Below are 14,355 nucleotides of genomic sequence, written 5' to 3'. Positions count from 1 at the left end.
TGGGAATGGGCAACAGGGGATGGATCTCTTGGTGATTACCTGTTCTGTTCGTTCCCTCTGGGGCACCTGGCACTAGCCACTGTCAGAAGGCAGGATACTGGGCTAGATGGACCTTTGGTCTGATCCAGTATGGCTGTTCTTACGTATCCTGCACCATGGCGGGAATGAGACAGCACTGGCCTCTGGTGAGACACAACCAGCCAGTTCTCCAGCTGGAGTAAATTGGCATTGTCCTGTTTTAGTTAATAGAGATGTTCCTTCCCCACTCTGAACTCTAGGGTACAGATGTGGGGACCCGCATGAAAGACCCCCCCTAAGCTTATTCTTACCAGCTTAGGTTAAAAACTTCCCCAAGGTACAAACTTTGCCTTGGCCTTGAACAGTATGCTGCCACCACCAAGCGTTTTAAACAAAGAACAGGGAAAGAGACCACTTGGAGACGTCTTCCCCCAAAATATCCCCCCAAGTCCTACACCCCCTTTCCTGGGGAAGGCTTGATAATAATCCTCACCAAGTTCTACAGGTGAACATAGACCCAAACCCTTGGATCTTAAGAACAATGAAAAATCTATCAGGGTCTTAAAAGAAGAATTTTAATTAAAGAAAAAGTAAAAGAATCACCTCTGTAAAATCAGGATGGAAAATACTTTACAGGGTATTCAGATTCAAAACACAGAGGATCCCCCTCTGGGCAAAACCTTAAAGTTACAGAAAACAGGAAAAAACCTCCCTCTTAACACAGGGAAAATTCACATAAAACAAAAGATAAACTAATCCACCTTGCTTGGCTTACCTATACTGGTTGCAATATTGGAGATTTGGATTAGGATGGGTTGGAGAAGATGGATTTCTGTCTGGCCTCTCTCAGTCCCGAGAGAGAACAAAATGTAAACAAAGAGCACAAACAAAAGCCTCCCCCCACCACCACCCAAGATTTGAATGTGTCTTGTTCCCTTATTGGTCCTTTGGATCAAATGCCAGCCAGGTTAGCTGAGCTTCTTAACCCTTTACAGGTAACAGGATGTTGCCTCTGGCCAGGAGGGATTTTATAGCACAGTACACAGAAAGGTGGTTACCCTTCCCTTTATATTTATGACAGGAGATATACACCAGGACTGGGTGTAAAATGAGGCTCACATTTATCTCATGGTATGAGGTAAAGTGGGTCACACTGGGAGCACAGGTTATAGTACAAAAGGCTTCTCAACAGGGGAAAGGTGCAATGGGGCCCAACCTACCCTGCTTCCCAGCATGCTAAAACCCTGCCTGGTGCCTGCCACGGCAGCCCATCTGGAAGACCTCGCCTCAGAGTAATAAAGAACATGAGACTGGCCATTGGCCTATGGGTTAATGTGTCTTTTCTTCACTCTCCTTCATGCTGCATTTTTAGAAGATCTCGTCAGCATGTTAATCAGGTTCTCTCTGCCACAATGAGTTTTTCACACTTATTTCCTCCCATGGAGATGTTTTTCCTTCTCAGTTTGTTTGTGCTTTTCCCCTCTGGCTCATTCCTATTAACCTGAGCTCAGCCCATGTCTCAACTGTGGGGAGGGATATTTTGGCCGAGCGCACCAGGGCAAACCCCTGTTCTTAGGAATAGAATAAGAGGTGAAATGGGGAGGCAGGCACGGCGGTATTCGCCAAACCTCTGACTGCTTTTCATCCCAAAATGAAACAGTGTTGCCAACTCTAGTGATATTGTCATGAGGCTCATGATAATTAATGTTTTCCTTAAAGCCCCAGCTCCTGGAGTCAAGTGGATATGTTATGATTTCAGCCTTCATTCATAAAGAAAAATTAAGTTTCTAGCCCTAGTGGCTGTGGATAAATCCCATGATTTTAAAGCCAATCTATTGATGACATGCCACTCACAGCAGATTAGTGCAGAGCTTCATAATACAATTGGGTTTAGTCTTTTGGGCTTGCTACCATGACTGCCAAATACCATTTGGATTGGGTAACATTTTACATTGACTTGGTACAAAGGTAAATAGAAACACAAGGTGCAATGCAGTGCAGCATCAAGGTCTACAGATCCCACTGACTTCAACTGACACTTCTGAAAATCAGGCCCTTTTATCTTTTTGTGGGTGCCAGCGCTGCAGCTCCCATTGGCTGGGAACTGCCCATGCGCCTAGGGGCTGCAGGGACCTGGAGGCCACTTTCTGGGAGCTGTGGTAAGCGCCACTGGGACCCCTCATCCCCAAATCCCCTCCCGTACTCCAATCCCCTGCCTCAGCCCGGAGTCCCCTCCTGCACCCAAACTCCTTCTTAGAGCCTGCACTCCTCCACCCACACACCCCCAACCATCTGCCCCAGCCCAGCGCCCCCTCCCGCAACCCAAATCCCTCATCCCCAGCCCCACCCCAGAGTATGCACTCCCCCCCCCCCCTGCATACCAACCCCCAGGCTGGAGCCCTCTCCTGCATCCCGAACCCCTCATTTCTGGACCCACCCAGAACCCCTCCCTGAACCCCAACCCCCTACCCCAGCCCGAAGCCCTCTCCCACACCCCAAACCCCTCATATCCATACCCACCCCAGAGCCCACACCCCCAACCGAAGCCCTCACACACACACCCCCGCGCCCCAACCCCATGTCCCAGCCCTGATCCCCCTCCCGCCCTCCAAATCCCTCAGTCCCAGCCTGGAGCACCCTCCTGCACCCCAAATCCCTCATCCCTAGCCCCACCCCAGAGCCCGCACTCCCCAGTCCGAGCCCTCCAACCCCCTGAGCCAGCCCGGTGAAAATGAGTGAGTGAGGGTGGGGCGAGCAAGTGACAGAGGGAGGGGGGGATGGAGTGAGCAGGGGCAGGACCTTGGAGAAGGGGCAGGTCACAGGGCGAAGCAAGGGTGTTCAGATTTGTGCAAGTATAAAATTGGCAACCCTACCTCTTTCTACTATACTTATATATAAGGAATACTAAAGTTCCTCTGGGTTTACAATCACATGTGGAATGATTAAATCAAATATGAATAATTTCTTCTTTAGTCAGACACAAACAAGTGAAATGCAAGAACTTAGCAGATGCCTTGCGAATATTTAAACACACTACGCATACATCCGCGTGATACCTGTTTCAAATGGAGAGAGGTAAATAATGTGTCCCCCAGGGTCTGTACTGGGCCCATTCCTATTTAACATATTCATAAATTATCTGGGAAAAGGGGTAAACGATGAAGCGGCAAAATTTGCAGCTGATACAAAACTACTCAAGATAGTTATGGTCCAGGCACACTGTGAAGAGCTACAAAAGGATCTCTCAAACCTGGGTGATTGGGCAACAAAATGGCAGATGAAATTCAATGTTGATAAATGCAAAATAATGCACATTGAAAAACATAATCCCAACTATACAGATAAAACAATGGGGTCTAGATCAGCTGTTACCACTCAAGAAAGATCTTGGGGTCATTGTGGATTGTTCTCTGAAAACATCCACTCAATGTGCAGCGGCAGTCAAAAAAGCAAAGAGAATGTTGGGCATCATTAAGAAAGGGATAGATAATAAGACAGTTGTGGGCAGGCAGGATCGAACCTGGGGCCTATAAAGCTTAGTGCATGAACCTCTACTGCATGAGGTAAAAGTCAACTGGCTGTTAGCTAAGGCTGTAGAGCAGACACAATCTCCCTGTCTAACTGGTCTCAGTGCCACTAGATGGGACAGAACACCACACCCAGGAGGTGTGTGGGTTACATATACAACAGGAGAATCCCTCCCGTCAGCTCAGGTACTGTCTACACTGAAGCACTACAGAAGCGCAGCCATGCCACCATAGCAGTTTTAAGTGTAAACCAGCCCTTAATCTCTGTCTCTGTTTCCCATCTGTTAATGCGGATGATAATACTTCATTTCTTCCACCCTGTTGTCCCTCTTGTCTATTTAAATTGTAGGCTCTTCAGGGCAGAGACTGTCTCTTACAATGTTTATGTACAGCACCCAGCACAATGGGGGCCTGGATTTCAGACGACACCTCTAGTGCTACTGTAAGACAAATAATAAAGTGAAGTTTAGTAGAAGTCAAACATTTGGAATCCCCCCTGGACAGAAGGGTTACACAATAGACTGATAACAGCGGGTATCACTGTACTTTTTAATTGTGTTCCTTTTAAACTATATAATTACAGAGCTTGGGCCACATTCTGCTCTCATTGGTAATGGCGTAACTCCACTAAAATGGTTGCTCTTAGCCAGTGGCCTTAATGGGGCTATACGCTAGATTTACAACAGTGTAATTCAGAGCAGAATTTTTCTACTGGATTTAACATGGCACAGCTAATAACTTAGTATGAATACAATTCTTATTTTTGCAAGTCCTTTATTTCTGTTATGATATCTATAAAAGCAGGGGAACAGAGATCCTTTTTTCAACTTGTGTATCATTTAGAGCTGTTTATTTAAACCTCTCCCCCCTGGTTAATTCCTTAAAATCACTCAATAGACATAGCTGTCTACATAATGATTTGAAAGAAATAGATGACACCATCAAATAGCAGCAATAATCCCACAGAAATGATTCAGTGAGGCTGTAGCAGAATTGTGGGGATAGTGGTCATAGTCCTGCATTCTTTGTCTTTTTTTTGTTTTTTATCTATATTGATATAGATATACATAAAAAGAAAAAAAACTGACTGTAGATGCTCAGTATTTTACAATACAGCCTGGGTTTAATAATGATCTTTCCTTTGTGCCCTGGAGTTTCAAAGATGAGATGCATCTGTCCTCCTAAGACTGCAAACTGCCTTGAGTCATGTGCCATCTCTGTTCCTCCCTGCCTGCCCACTCACCCGCCATGTTGCTAATTGATCAAATGAGTGCCCAGAGTTGTTTTGGGAGTACAGCCCTCATCCTTGGCTCTGATGCTATTGTAGTGCAGCATACCAGCAGGCCAGGGCAGGCTGATGAAGCATTACTAGAAGGGAACCCCAGCTAGGAAATTAAAAGCAGATTCAGATTAACTCTTAGGGCAATGTAACCAGCTTGTTCTGCACTGAGGTATCAAATGCTAGTGTAGTGCAAGCCCTCAGACACCCCCCACTTCCTGTCCCTCCCCCAACAAAATGACACCTCCATAGACCCCCAACTGCCGTAAGTAGGCCCTGCTTCAGTGGGCAGAAACCACACTCCTAGCCCACAATAGCCATCTCACACAGCCACTGATTGCACCTGCCTAATCAGGACCCTGATGATTATTCCCAAGACTCTGGCCTAACATGTGTGCAAGGAGCATGAGGGGCCTTGTGTAGCCCCTGTGCACAGTAGCAATGCCAACAGGAGGGGGTTCTCCCATTGGTGTAGCTAATCCATTTCCCCAAGAGGCAGTCGCTAAGTTGATAGAAGTCTTCACTACAAAGTTAGGTCAACCCAGCTACATCACTCAGAGGTTTGAAAGAACCACACCCCTAAGCGTCGTAATTAAACCAATTTAACCTCAGTGTAGACAGCGGTAGGTGAATGGAAGAATTCTTCTGTCAAGCTAGCTATCACCTCTTGGAAAGGTGGATTATCTATGCCAAGAGGAGAACCCCTCCTGTCAGCGTAGGTGGGATCTAAGCTGAAGTGCTCCAGTGGCCCAGTTGCAGCACTAAAAACACAAAACGATATAGTCACATATGAGTGGCCATACTGGTCAGACCAGAGGTTCCTCTAGCCCAGTATCCTGTCTTCTGACAGTGTCTAGTGCCAAGTGCTTCAGAAGGAATGAACAGAACAGGGTAATTATTGAGTGATCCATTCCCTGTCACCCACTCCCAGATTCTGGCAGTCAGAGGCTAGGGATGCCCAGAGCATGGGGTTTGAACCCAAAGCATAGGGTTTGAACTCTGTTTTGAACCCAGATATAGTTTTGGCCTTCACAACATCCCCTGGCAATGAATTGCACTGGCTGACAGTATGTTGTGTAACGAAGCCTCATTGAAAGTCAACAGCTTAAATGGGACATGGACTCCTAAGTCACCTACAGCTAGATTTACAAAGGTATTTAGGCATATAAAGATGCAGGCAGGCCCTAGAGTTAGCTCCATCAAGGGATTTAGGTGCATAACTGACATTTAAGCACTTAAATCCAAAACAGAGCTTCTCAAAAGCCCTGCTCAGCTGTTGCCTAACTCTCTAGGCACCTACAGTCCCTAGATGCCTACATTTCTGCTGGAAGGCCCCCAAACGCCTAAAAAATCCACCTCTAGGCATGCAGCAATCTACATGCCTGGGCACCAAGCTCACATCTAAGCTCCAACAGGGTTCTCAAACTAGGCATGCCCCTGCCTAGCTCGCCTTTGGGATGTGATGGGGTGGGCATGCTCAGAAGCCACCTGACTGGGCCCTGTACAAAACAGTGCTAGAGCCCAGAGGTGGTGGGGTAGTCTGGGGAAAATCTCTCTCAATCTCTTCTGTTTAAGCTGTTCCACTGTGTATAACTAATTAAATATGCATTGGAGCAGGGGGATTGGAACACAGGCCTCCCACAGACGGGGCGAGTGCTCAAACAGTGGGCTGAAGAGAGGGGCAGGGACCGCTACCACTACCTCCCCCTCCTCATATGAGAAAGGGCTTAGGCGCCTAACTCCACAAGAGGGTTGGTGGCTGGCTTTGTGGATTCCAGTCCTAGGTGCCTAACTCTCGCCACGCGTTGTATAGGGAGTCTGGGCTCTGAACAAAGGGCCACAGATTCCACTCAATGGCAGGGTACTGTGACGGGGTGTGTAGCCCACACAAGCCTTGAGTGCGTTAACATGGGTCAGGAAGGGCCAGTTATCCTTAGATGCTGCACCTGGAGGAGAACCAGCCTAAGAAAGGTTGGGAAGAAGCCCAGGGAAACAGCAGCAAGGAATGGGACAGTGCAGACCTTGGCTGCTAGTCACAGGGCCCCTGGGCTGGAATGAAGCATAGAGGGAGGACTGGGTTCCCCTACCAGCCACTGGCAAAGTGGCACAGACCCAGAGATGTGGAACAGAGACCATCTGAGACAGCATCCAGACAGCTTCTCCAGTGGGACTTTGTTACCCAGGAAGAGGAGGAACCATATAGTGACCTGGCCGGGGAGCTGAGCCACAAAGAGAGAGCGCAGCTTGAGTTGTGAAGAGAGAGATGAGTCACAACATGAGTAATGGCAGGAGGAGCCAGATGGGGAGAGAGCTAATTTCCAGACCTACCTCCAAGGAGGTGGACCTGTGGCAAGTGGAACCCCCTTTAAAGGTACCTAAAGGTTAGGTGTTGCAATGCTGAGTTTAAGACCCCTTTGTGGATCTAGCTGCCACTGGGAAATTCAAACCTGCCTGAGTGGGTCAGCTGTCTAATGCCCAGTGACTGCAGGCGCCACTTTTGAAAATGCCACCCCAAATCTAAGAGTTTCATGACTAAAGCTTGATTGTCTTCCCATTATTTCCTGCTATTACCCCCCCCCCCCAATACCATGAACTCTGATATAGTTAAATAGGTGTGAAAGTCCTGAATGGTTTCTAGGAAGCTTGAGATTTTCCTTCCCTTTATCAGCCATTTCCCCGCTTTTCAAATATTTTCAAAAGTGGCGACTGGTTTTGGGCGTCTTGGTTTGTTTAGGTGCCCATCTTAAAACCAGATTTTTTTTTTTTAGAAGTCCTGAGCATCCACAGCTCCCATTGATTTCAGCTGGGCTTGTGCATGCTCAGCAGCTCTGAACATCAGGCCCACAGTTGGGCACCCAAAATGAAAATTGTGACCATCGTTTTACTCAACTTTAAGTTCCTTTGCCTGAGGTCAAACACTCACTAAACTCTGCCTTCAGTGAGAGTCACCGCTGAGGAAAGACTAAGGAGGAATTCTGGGTTCTTGCTCTTCCAGTCTGTGTAAAGAGGAGCCAGCTAAATCTTGCTCCCAGCTGAGAATGAAGAGGAGCTGATCTTACTACAGCTTTCTTTTCCTGGGAATTAGCATATGTATGCTATGTATATTTATCTAGCTATAATATGGGGAGGGATTTCAGAGGCATCCTGCAGTTCCCAGAGCCCCCTTGCTACTGCAGAGCATGGAGCGGGCCTGCCATCGCTACACAAGGTGAAAGGGAGGAGAGACTTTGCCAGACAGGCCCTCTTCTCTTGTAATGCAATTCCCTCATGGTGGAACAAAGATGCGCACACTTCACTCCAGAAAGGTGCGACATCCTAACTTTAATGGGAGTTTTGCTTGAATAAGAGCCCTGGAGTGGGATTGTGCATCTGCTGATCCTTCAGGAAAAACCCAATGAGGGCTAGAATGATTAGAAGTGAGAGGAAATTGTGCTAGTGGTGGGCAAACCTCAAAAGGGTTGGATAGTACTAATTAGAACGGAACAAACAACTCATTCCCTAATTGGTCTGCTGCATTTAGCCTCTCTAATAGATTTCCTGCTTTTGTCATTTGAATTCAATTCAGGATTTGGGGTTTTTTTTTTTAATTCTATGGATACACAATATTCACGCACACACACCACAGTCAGCAGTAGGAACTGAACCCAGCCCCTTGGGCATAAACAGCACAACTCCATCCCACTCACACCAGAGGAGTCGGCCCTGCAGGGAGTGAGGAAGCGGCAGACTATAAGAGCTGTTTGGGACCAGCCGCTAGCGAGAGTCATGATCACAGACACCATGCCAGCATACTCTACTGGCATCCCATACTCCATCTTGAATCAAGATGCCTGGCTGCTAGGATTAAGATGGAGCTGTGGCTGCTGCACCCTATGATCTCAACAAGGCAAGATTTCCAGAAGTGATGAGCAATTTTACGGTGTCTCAGATTTTGGGTGCCCAATGTGGGATGCCTTAAAGGGGCTCTGATTTTCTGAGGGCAGATACTCAGCACTTTCTGAAAATCAGGCTCCTTTAAGGGGCACGACAAGTTGGGCACCCAAAATCTGAGGCATCTGAAAATCTCTAGGCCCTTCTGGAAGACCTTGGCCACAGATCCCATTTCCATGTGGAAGATTTGGGGCTCTGCATTTGGGTCACTGGTGCTGCACTTGGTCTCTTCCAAAAGAGTCCTGTTTCCCTGCCCCTTTCCTGCCCCAGTCTTGATCAACGGTGTACCCAGCAGCAAGATGATGCTACAGTTAAGAAAGTGGCACTTCGCTTAGTTATCAGTCAGTAGCTCATCACCGCAGAGCTCAGAAGCTAGTAATATTATTTAAGGCGTTCAGACCAAGTGCATAGAAAGCAACGGGAATCTCCATGTGCTGGTGATTTAACTCCAGCCAGCAATGTGTTCCCTGAATCAGCAGCAAGTCCTTCTACTTAGACAGGAGTCAGGGCCAAACTCCTCTCCTTGGTAACACTGACTTCAAAGGAGGTGAGAGGAGACTCTGGCCTCTGTGGGCCCCGCGGCTTGGTTAGAAATGAAGTTGAAGCGGGGCTTCTTGCTTGTTGTTTATAGTTAGTGTTCGTGTTCAGTGGCACCTTTAGAAGACTAGTCCATGAAACGAGCCGGAGCCTCCACCTCCAGCAGCTGGACCGCAGCCCCCAGAGGAGCCTTCGTCATCCTTGTCCCTGTCAAAATCTCTCCACCACAGAGGGGATTTGGGCAAGGTTGAAATGTAGGCAGCTCTGTTCCTTGCTTCCTTTTCTTGTTCCTGGGAGAAAGGAAAACAAAAACAAAAACAAGCCAGGCCTGTTTATCTGAAGTCTAGTGATTCACGCACATCAAAGGAATGTATGTGAGAAAGCTGCTCCCAGTAGAGAGGCTGGCTCTTGAGACTGAGCTGCTGGCCCTAAACCAAAAAGAACATGTGGTCCAGCAGATAAGGCATGAAACATGGAAGTGGAACTCCTAGGTTCTGCGTGACGGGGGAAGTGACGGCTGATATTTCTAGTAGAAGCTCTGATTGAGGTGGCAAGGTGGCCCTGGCCACCATCAATGCCCATTACGGAATTCACGGTAGGCAGAAGGGAAACAAACACCCTCCCTGATCATGCAAGGTGCCACGGTCCTCAAACACTTGTTTAAAGTCAACAGGAGCTGAGGATGCTCAGTATCTGGCAGGCTTGGGCCCTAGAAACCTGACTCTGCTTTAGAAGCCTGTAAAAGGTGTGAAGTCCTTGGGGACATACCCCAACCAAGACCTCCTGTGCATGAGTCTGCACCTCCGAGATACATAAGAAAGGTATGTCCTTTCTTCTGACTGTTCGAGCGATCGTGGCTCAGCTATCTCAGTGTGTGAAGCACAGACAGCAGCGAGAGGGGGAAGAACCCAGACAGAGGAGCGTAAATGAAAAGCAGTGATTATTTCATATCGCAATAGCAGACAGAGAACAAGTAACAAGAGGGACAATTGCTAGCCGATGCCAACTGTCTAAGTGAGTAGAGGGAAGAATTCCCTTTCTTTGGGCTCTTCTCTTTGGAACGGGCCCTGTGACTTCTGATGGGATACCCCTGCTGCTTATGGAAGTTTAAACTCAAAATGTTTGTCCTGTTTCTATTCTGAGGTCTCACATCTTCTTCCTGCTTTCCAGCCTTCTTGGAGAACATGAGGGTCAGACCCTCTGCTGCTGTAAGTTGGCGCAGCTGATTTCAATCAAACTAACTGATCTGACACCCGCTGAGAAACTGGTCCTAACAGCATAAGCCCACTCTCCTGTTACATATTCTCAGTAAAGTCGCCACTGTTCCCTCGATGGGGCTAAATTCCTCTCTTTATGTCACACTACAAAGCAATGAGGAAAAGCTGTTGCTGACCCTGGGGGAAGGGTCATGTAATGTACAGACCTGCCATTACACAGGAGTGGGCATGAATGACAAATGGACACTGGGGATCAAACCTCACCCTGTCCTGGGTGGGTCATACCCACCTCTGACAGGAGACCCCCCTTTTTCTTGCCCTGTGGCAACCCTTGTCTGCCCTGCCCTGGCAGTAAAGTCTCATTGAATTGGTCTATGGACAAGGGCTCACAGCCCCAAAAAACCATCACACCGCCTTTGTACAAGCAGTCACAGCAGAGAGACCCTTGGAAGGAGGGTGACTGACTGCACTGTAGTGCGGAGAGGGCCAGCATGTAACCCTGCCTACCACTCAACCTTTCTGCGGACCATTCCACCCGAGTGAGCCAAGAGACTGAACTCCCCTCCCATCCTTAGCCTTGATCTGGAGGGATCGGCCCTGAGGCATTATTATTACGGCAGGAAGCTTTATGCAGCCGCTACCCCGCTGTAGCCATTGCGTGTATGAGGAAGGTGTTCTGGCTGAAGGGCTGGCAGTGTAGCACCTCGTCTGAGGACTAAAGTCACTCAAACACCTAAACGAAGCCATGCCAAAACCTTCTATACAATTCAGGCCAGGTCAGCAGCACTCTAGGCAGTGCAGTCAGGAGGAAACCTGCTGTTAGTCCCAGAAACCAGCTGAAGTCCGGCTACAAATGCACAGACCATGCTCATAGGAAACCAGAAAACTCAAACAAGGCAGGCAGGAGAGGGAGCAATGAACATGTAGCTGGTTGGGATGATTCTCCCCAAACAGTCATGGGGCTATAGCCACACTAAGCCAATGAGTCCTTATGTCTACGTTCTGTCTGGTATAAAAAACACAACACACACAACAGCAATGGGTGGAATATACTTAAGGAATAAGACTAGGAGGCAGGAAATGGGTGTTCTCTGCCACAGACTTCTTATGTGACCTTGGGCAAGTCACTTTGCCTCTCTGTGCCTAAATTTCCCTATCTTTAAATAAGAATAATCCTTACTTTACTAGTGTGTTAAGGGGTTTATTTTGCCGTGGTTGGCAATGCACTTAGATTTGATGATGGTGAATGAAAATGGTTGTCAGCATACATGTATATAGCATCCTTCACAACAGTCCCAGGTGCTTACTGTACCAAGACCAGTTGAAAGCAACACATAAACTAGGCCCCTGGGTTAGGATTTAGGAGATCTGGGTTCTAATTATGTCTCTGCCACCAACTTGCTGTGTGACCTTGGGCAAGTCACTTCCCCCTCTGGGCCTGTTTTCCCCCTACCACACTTTGACCTATCTATTTAGACCAGTGGTGGGCAACCTGCGGCCCACAGGCCCAACACTGATTTAGACTGTAAGCTCCTCAGGGCAGGGAGTGTCTCACTCTGTGTTTGTGCATTGCCTGGCACAATGGGGCCCTGATCTCAGTTGGAGCTACTGTTATACAAATAATAATGAAACTCTTTACATTTGGATTTAAAAGGGAGATGAGATTCAACTTTTGGGAACCATGAGTGTAACCTACAGGCCTGCTCCCACTGAAGCGAAGAGAAAAGCTGACACTGATTTCGATGGAAGCAGAATCAGTCCCCTAAAACGTGGTGCAGAAGGTAAATGGAGTTACCTGCAAATACAGGATGTTATCTTTGGAAATGGCTTCCATCAAGTCTTTACTGGGAGAAGGATCCCCACGCAGCCGGACGGCGTCTGAAACGGCCTCATGCACGGCCCAGCTCTGCTTGCAAGGCCGCTGCCTGTAGAAGAGCACGTAGGCCGTGTCTTTGGGGAAGAAAGAGGTCACGTTGCTGACCGATTCGAAGGAGGAAAAGGATACCCTGGTGTCGTTGAAGAGGTACCACTGGATTTCAAAGTCCATCTGCTTGTCTGACGTGCTTTTCTGTGCCCCGTCCCTTGGCTGACTGCTGGCACTAGTACTGGTACACTCTCTGGCATAACAATAGTAATGGCCACTCTCTGAGGAGACTCCAGAATGGACCACCACGCTGCAGAGATCATACACCATGGACACAAATCCATTCCTGTTCTGGCAAACTTCACCGGAGTCCTCAGAGGCAACCAGGACCGGCAACTTCAGCACCAATGGAATTGAGACATTATCCAGGATCTTCTTCCTCTTCATGGTCCTCAGGTCAAAGGAGAACCTCAGCAGGGTGAGGACAAGGTAGTGTGGCCCCTCCGTCAGCTCGGCCACTTTCTCCGCATCTTGCAGGGAAGCACACTTCTCACAGTGATATTTATTCTCGGATGTCAGCACCTCCGGTGATAAGAAATAGTTGATCAAGTCCGGGACAGATCTGGAGTCCTCGGAGCCACAGGTCTGCTCTCCAAAAGCCAGCAGTGGATCTTTCACTGCCTCCAGACTGACGTGATCTCTGTCGGATCTCAGGATGAAAGGAGTCGCTTGTCCCTCTGCTTCCTGGAACCCTACTGTTTCTACTGGCAAGAGCCGGACGGGAGGTTCTCCAGACACGGGGTGCTTCCTTTGCCTCCTTGGAGATTCCATTGCCTGACTCTGTGGTTTTATGGGTGGCTCAATAACCTGTGGGCCGATTTCTTCCACTGGTAAAACTGCTGTGTAGCTCTGCAGACGCATGTGTCTGTTGGACGGTGGGAAAGCCAAGGACAGGTCTGTAAAGGCTTCTTCTCGGGAGGAGACATTTAGACACTTCAGACAGCGGATTTTTGTCATCATCTTACCCCCGAACATTTTCTCAATTAATGTCTTGTTTACGTAGTGGCGCTCCTCAGCCTGAGGCATCAAGTTGGACTCTTTGAGCTTTTGGTAAATTCTTTTCCCAGTTTTCTCTTCTTCATGTAGCCTTTGGCAGAGGAAAAACACCTGCATTAGAAATCACACAACAGACCAGTGACCTCCAACGTGTGGTCCCTCATCCACAGACAGCCTCTCACTACTTATTTTTTCACGCCCAACTCCCTAGGAGGTTGATGTACTTTCAACTTCTCAACACTTTCAGCCAAAGACTATCACTTTATGGAGTTTCCTCTCCTTATGGCTGGTGACTCCCCACACGGTAAAGCTTGGCCTGGAGGGTCCTGCCTGATGCGGTTCTTCTGCCTGAGTGGGGGTGAGGGGATGGGATTTGGGGCGCATACACTTTACATGTGCCACACACCCCATTTCTGCCAGAACTCCTTTGCGTGCCCACCTGCAGCTGGGATTTGAAGAGGATCTGTGGCTTTTGAGCTACAGAGAGAGACAGAAATTTTAGACAAAAGTCAAAATTTCAAACAGGGGTGCGTTTTTTTTAAATGCTTGTCATTCAGAAATAGTCAGATTTTCCCACACACTCGGCAGAGACAATCCCCTTTGCCTTCAGGGTGTATGTGGCAATTTTCAGGCCAAACTGATTTTTCCAAGCCAAAGTTTATATACAGGAGATCCTAAAGTAGGGCTTTATAATTGAAGCTGCGACTAGAACCCTTCTCCTTCAGCTCCAAACACACAGTGCTCCAGCCTGTGAACTAAAGAACCCCCTTGGGCCCTAGCTGACATTACTAGCTTCCTTATCCCCTCGGTGGGCCCAGCTAGTCCAGGGTAACCTCACTCACTCAGACCCCCAGTACATTACTCACCTGTGAGTCAATACAGTGTTTAGAAAGCCTTGGAAATGATCACTGATATTAGTTGTCCAAC

At 48.1% G+C, this 14,355-nt stretch overlaps 1 protein-coding gene across 1 annotated transcript in view; it reads right to left on the bottom strand.

Moving 5' to 3' along the window:
* Positions 1–7,399: 7,399 nt before the first annotated feature.
* Positions 7,400–14,355, bottom strand: part of USP35 (ubiquitin specific peptidase 35) — a 63,801-nt gene continuing 56,845 nt past the window's right edge. The window contains exons 10-11 of the mRNA XM_074955567.1: positions 12,304–13,519; positions 7,400–9,581 (exon numbers count right to left, since the gene is read on the bottom strand). Coding sequence (XP_074811668.1) covers positions 9,411–9,581; positions 12,304–13,519 — 1,387 coding nt within the window. The 3' untranslated portion in view covers positions 7,400–9,410. The remainder of the gene's footprint in view (positions 9,582–12,303; positions 13,520–14,355) is intronic.

Source organism: Natator depressus, chromosome 1 (genome assembly GCF_965152275.1).
Source record: "Natator depressus isolate rNatDep1 chromosome 1, rNatDep2.hap1, whole genome shotgun sequence".
NCBI classification, from domain to species: Eukaryota; Metazoa; Chordata; order Testudines; family Cheloniidae; genus Natator; species Natator depressus.
This window is presented reverse-complemented; position numbering and strand designations above follow the sequence as displayed.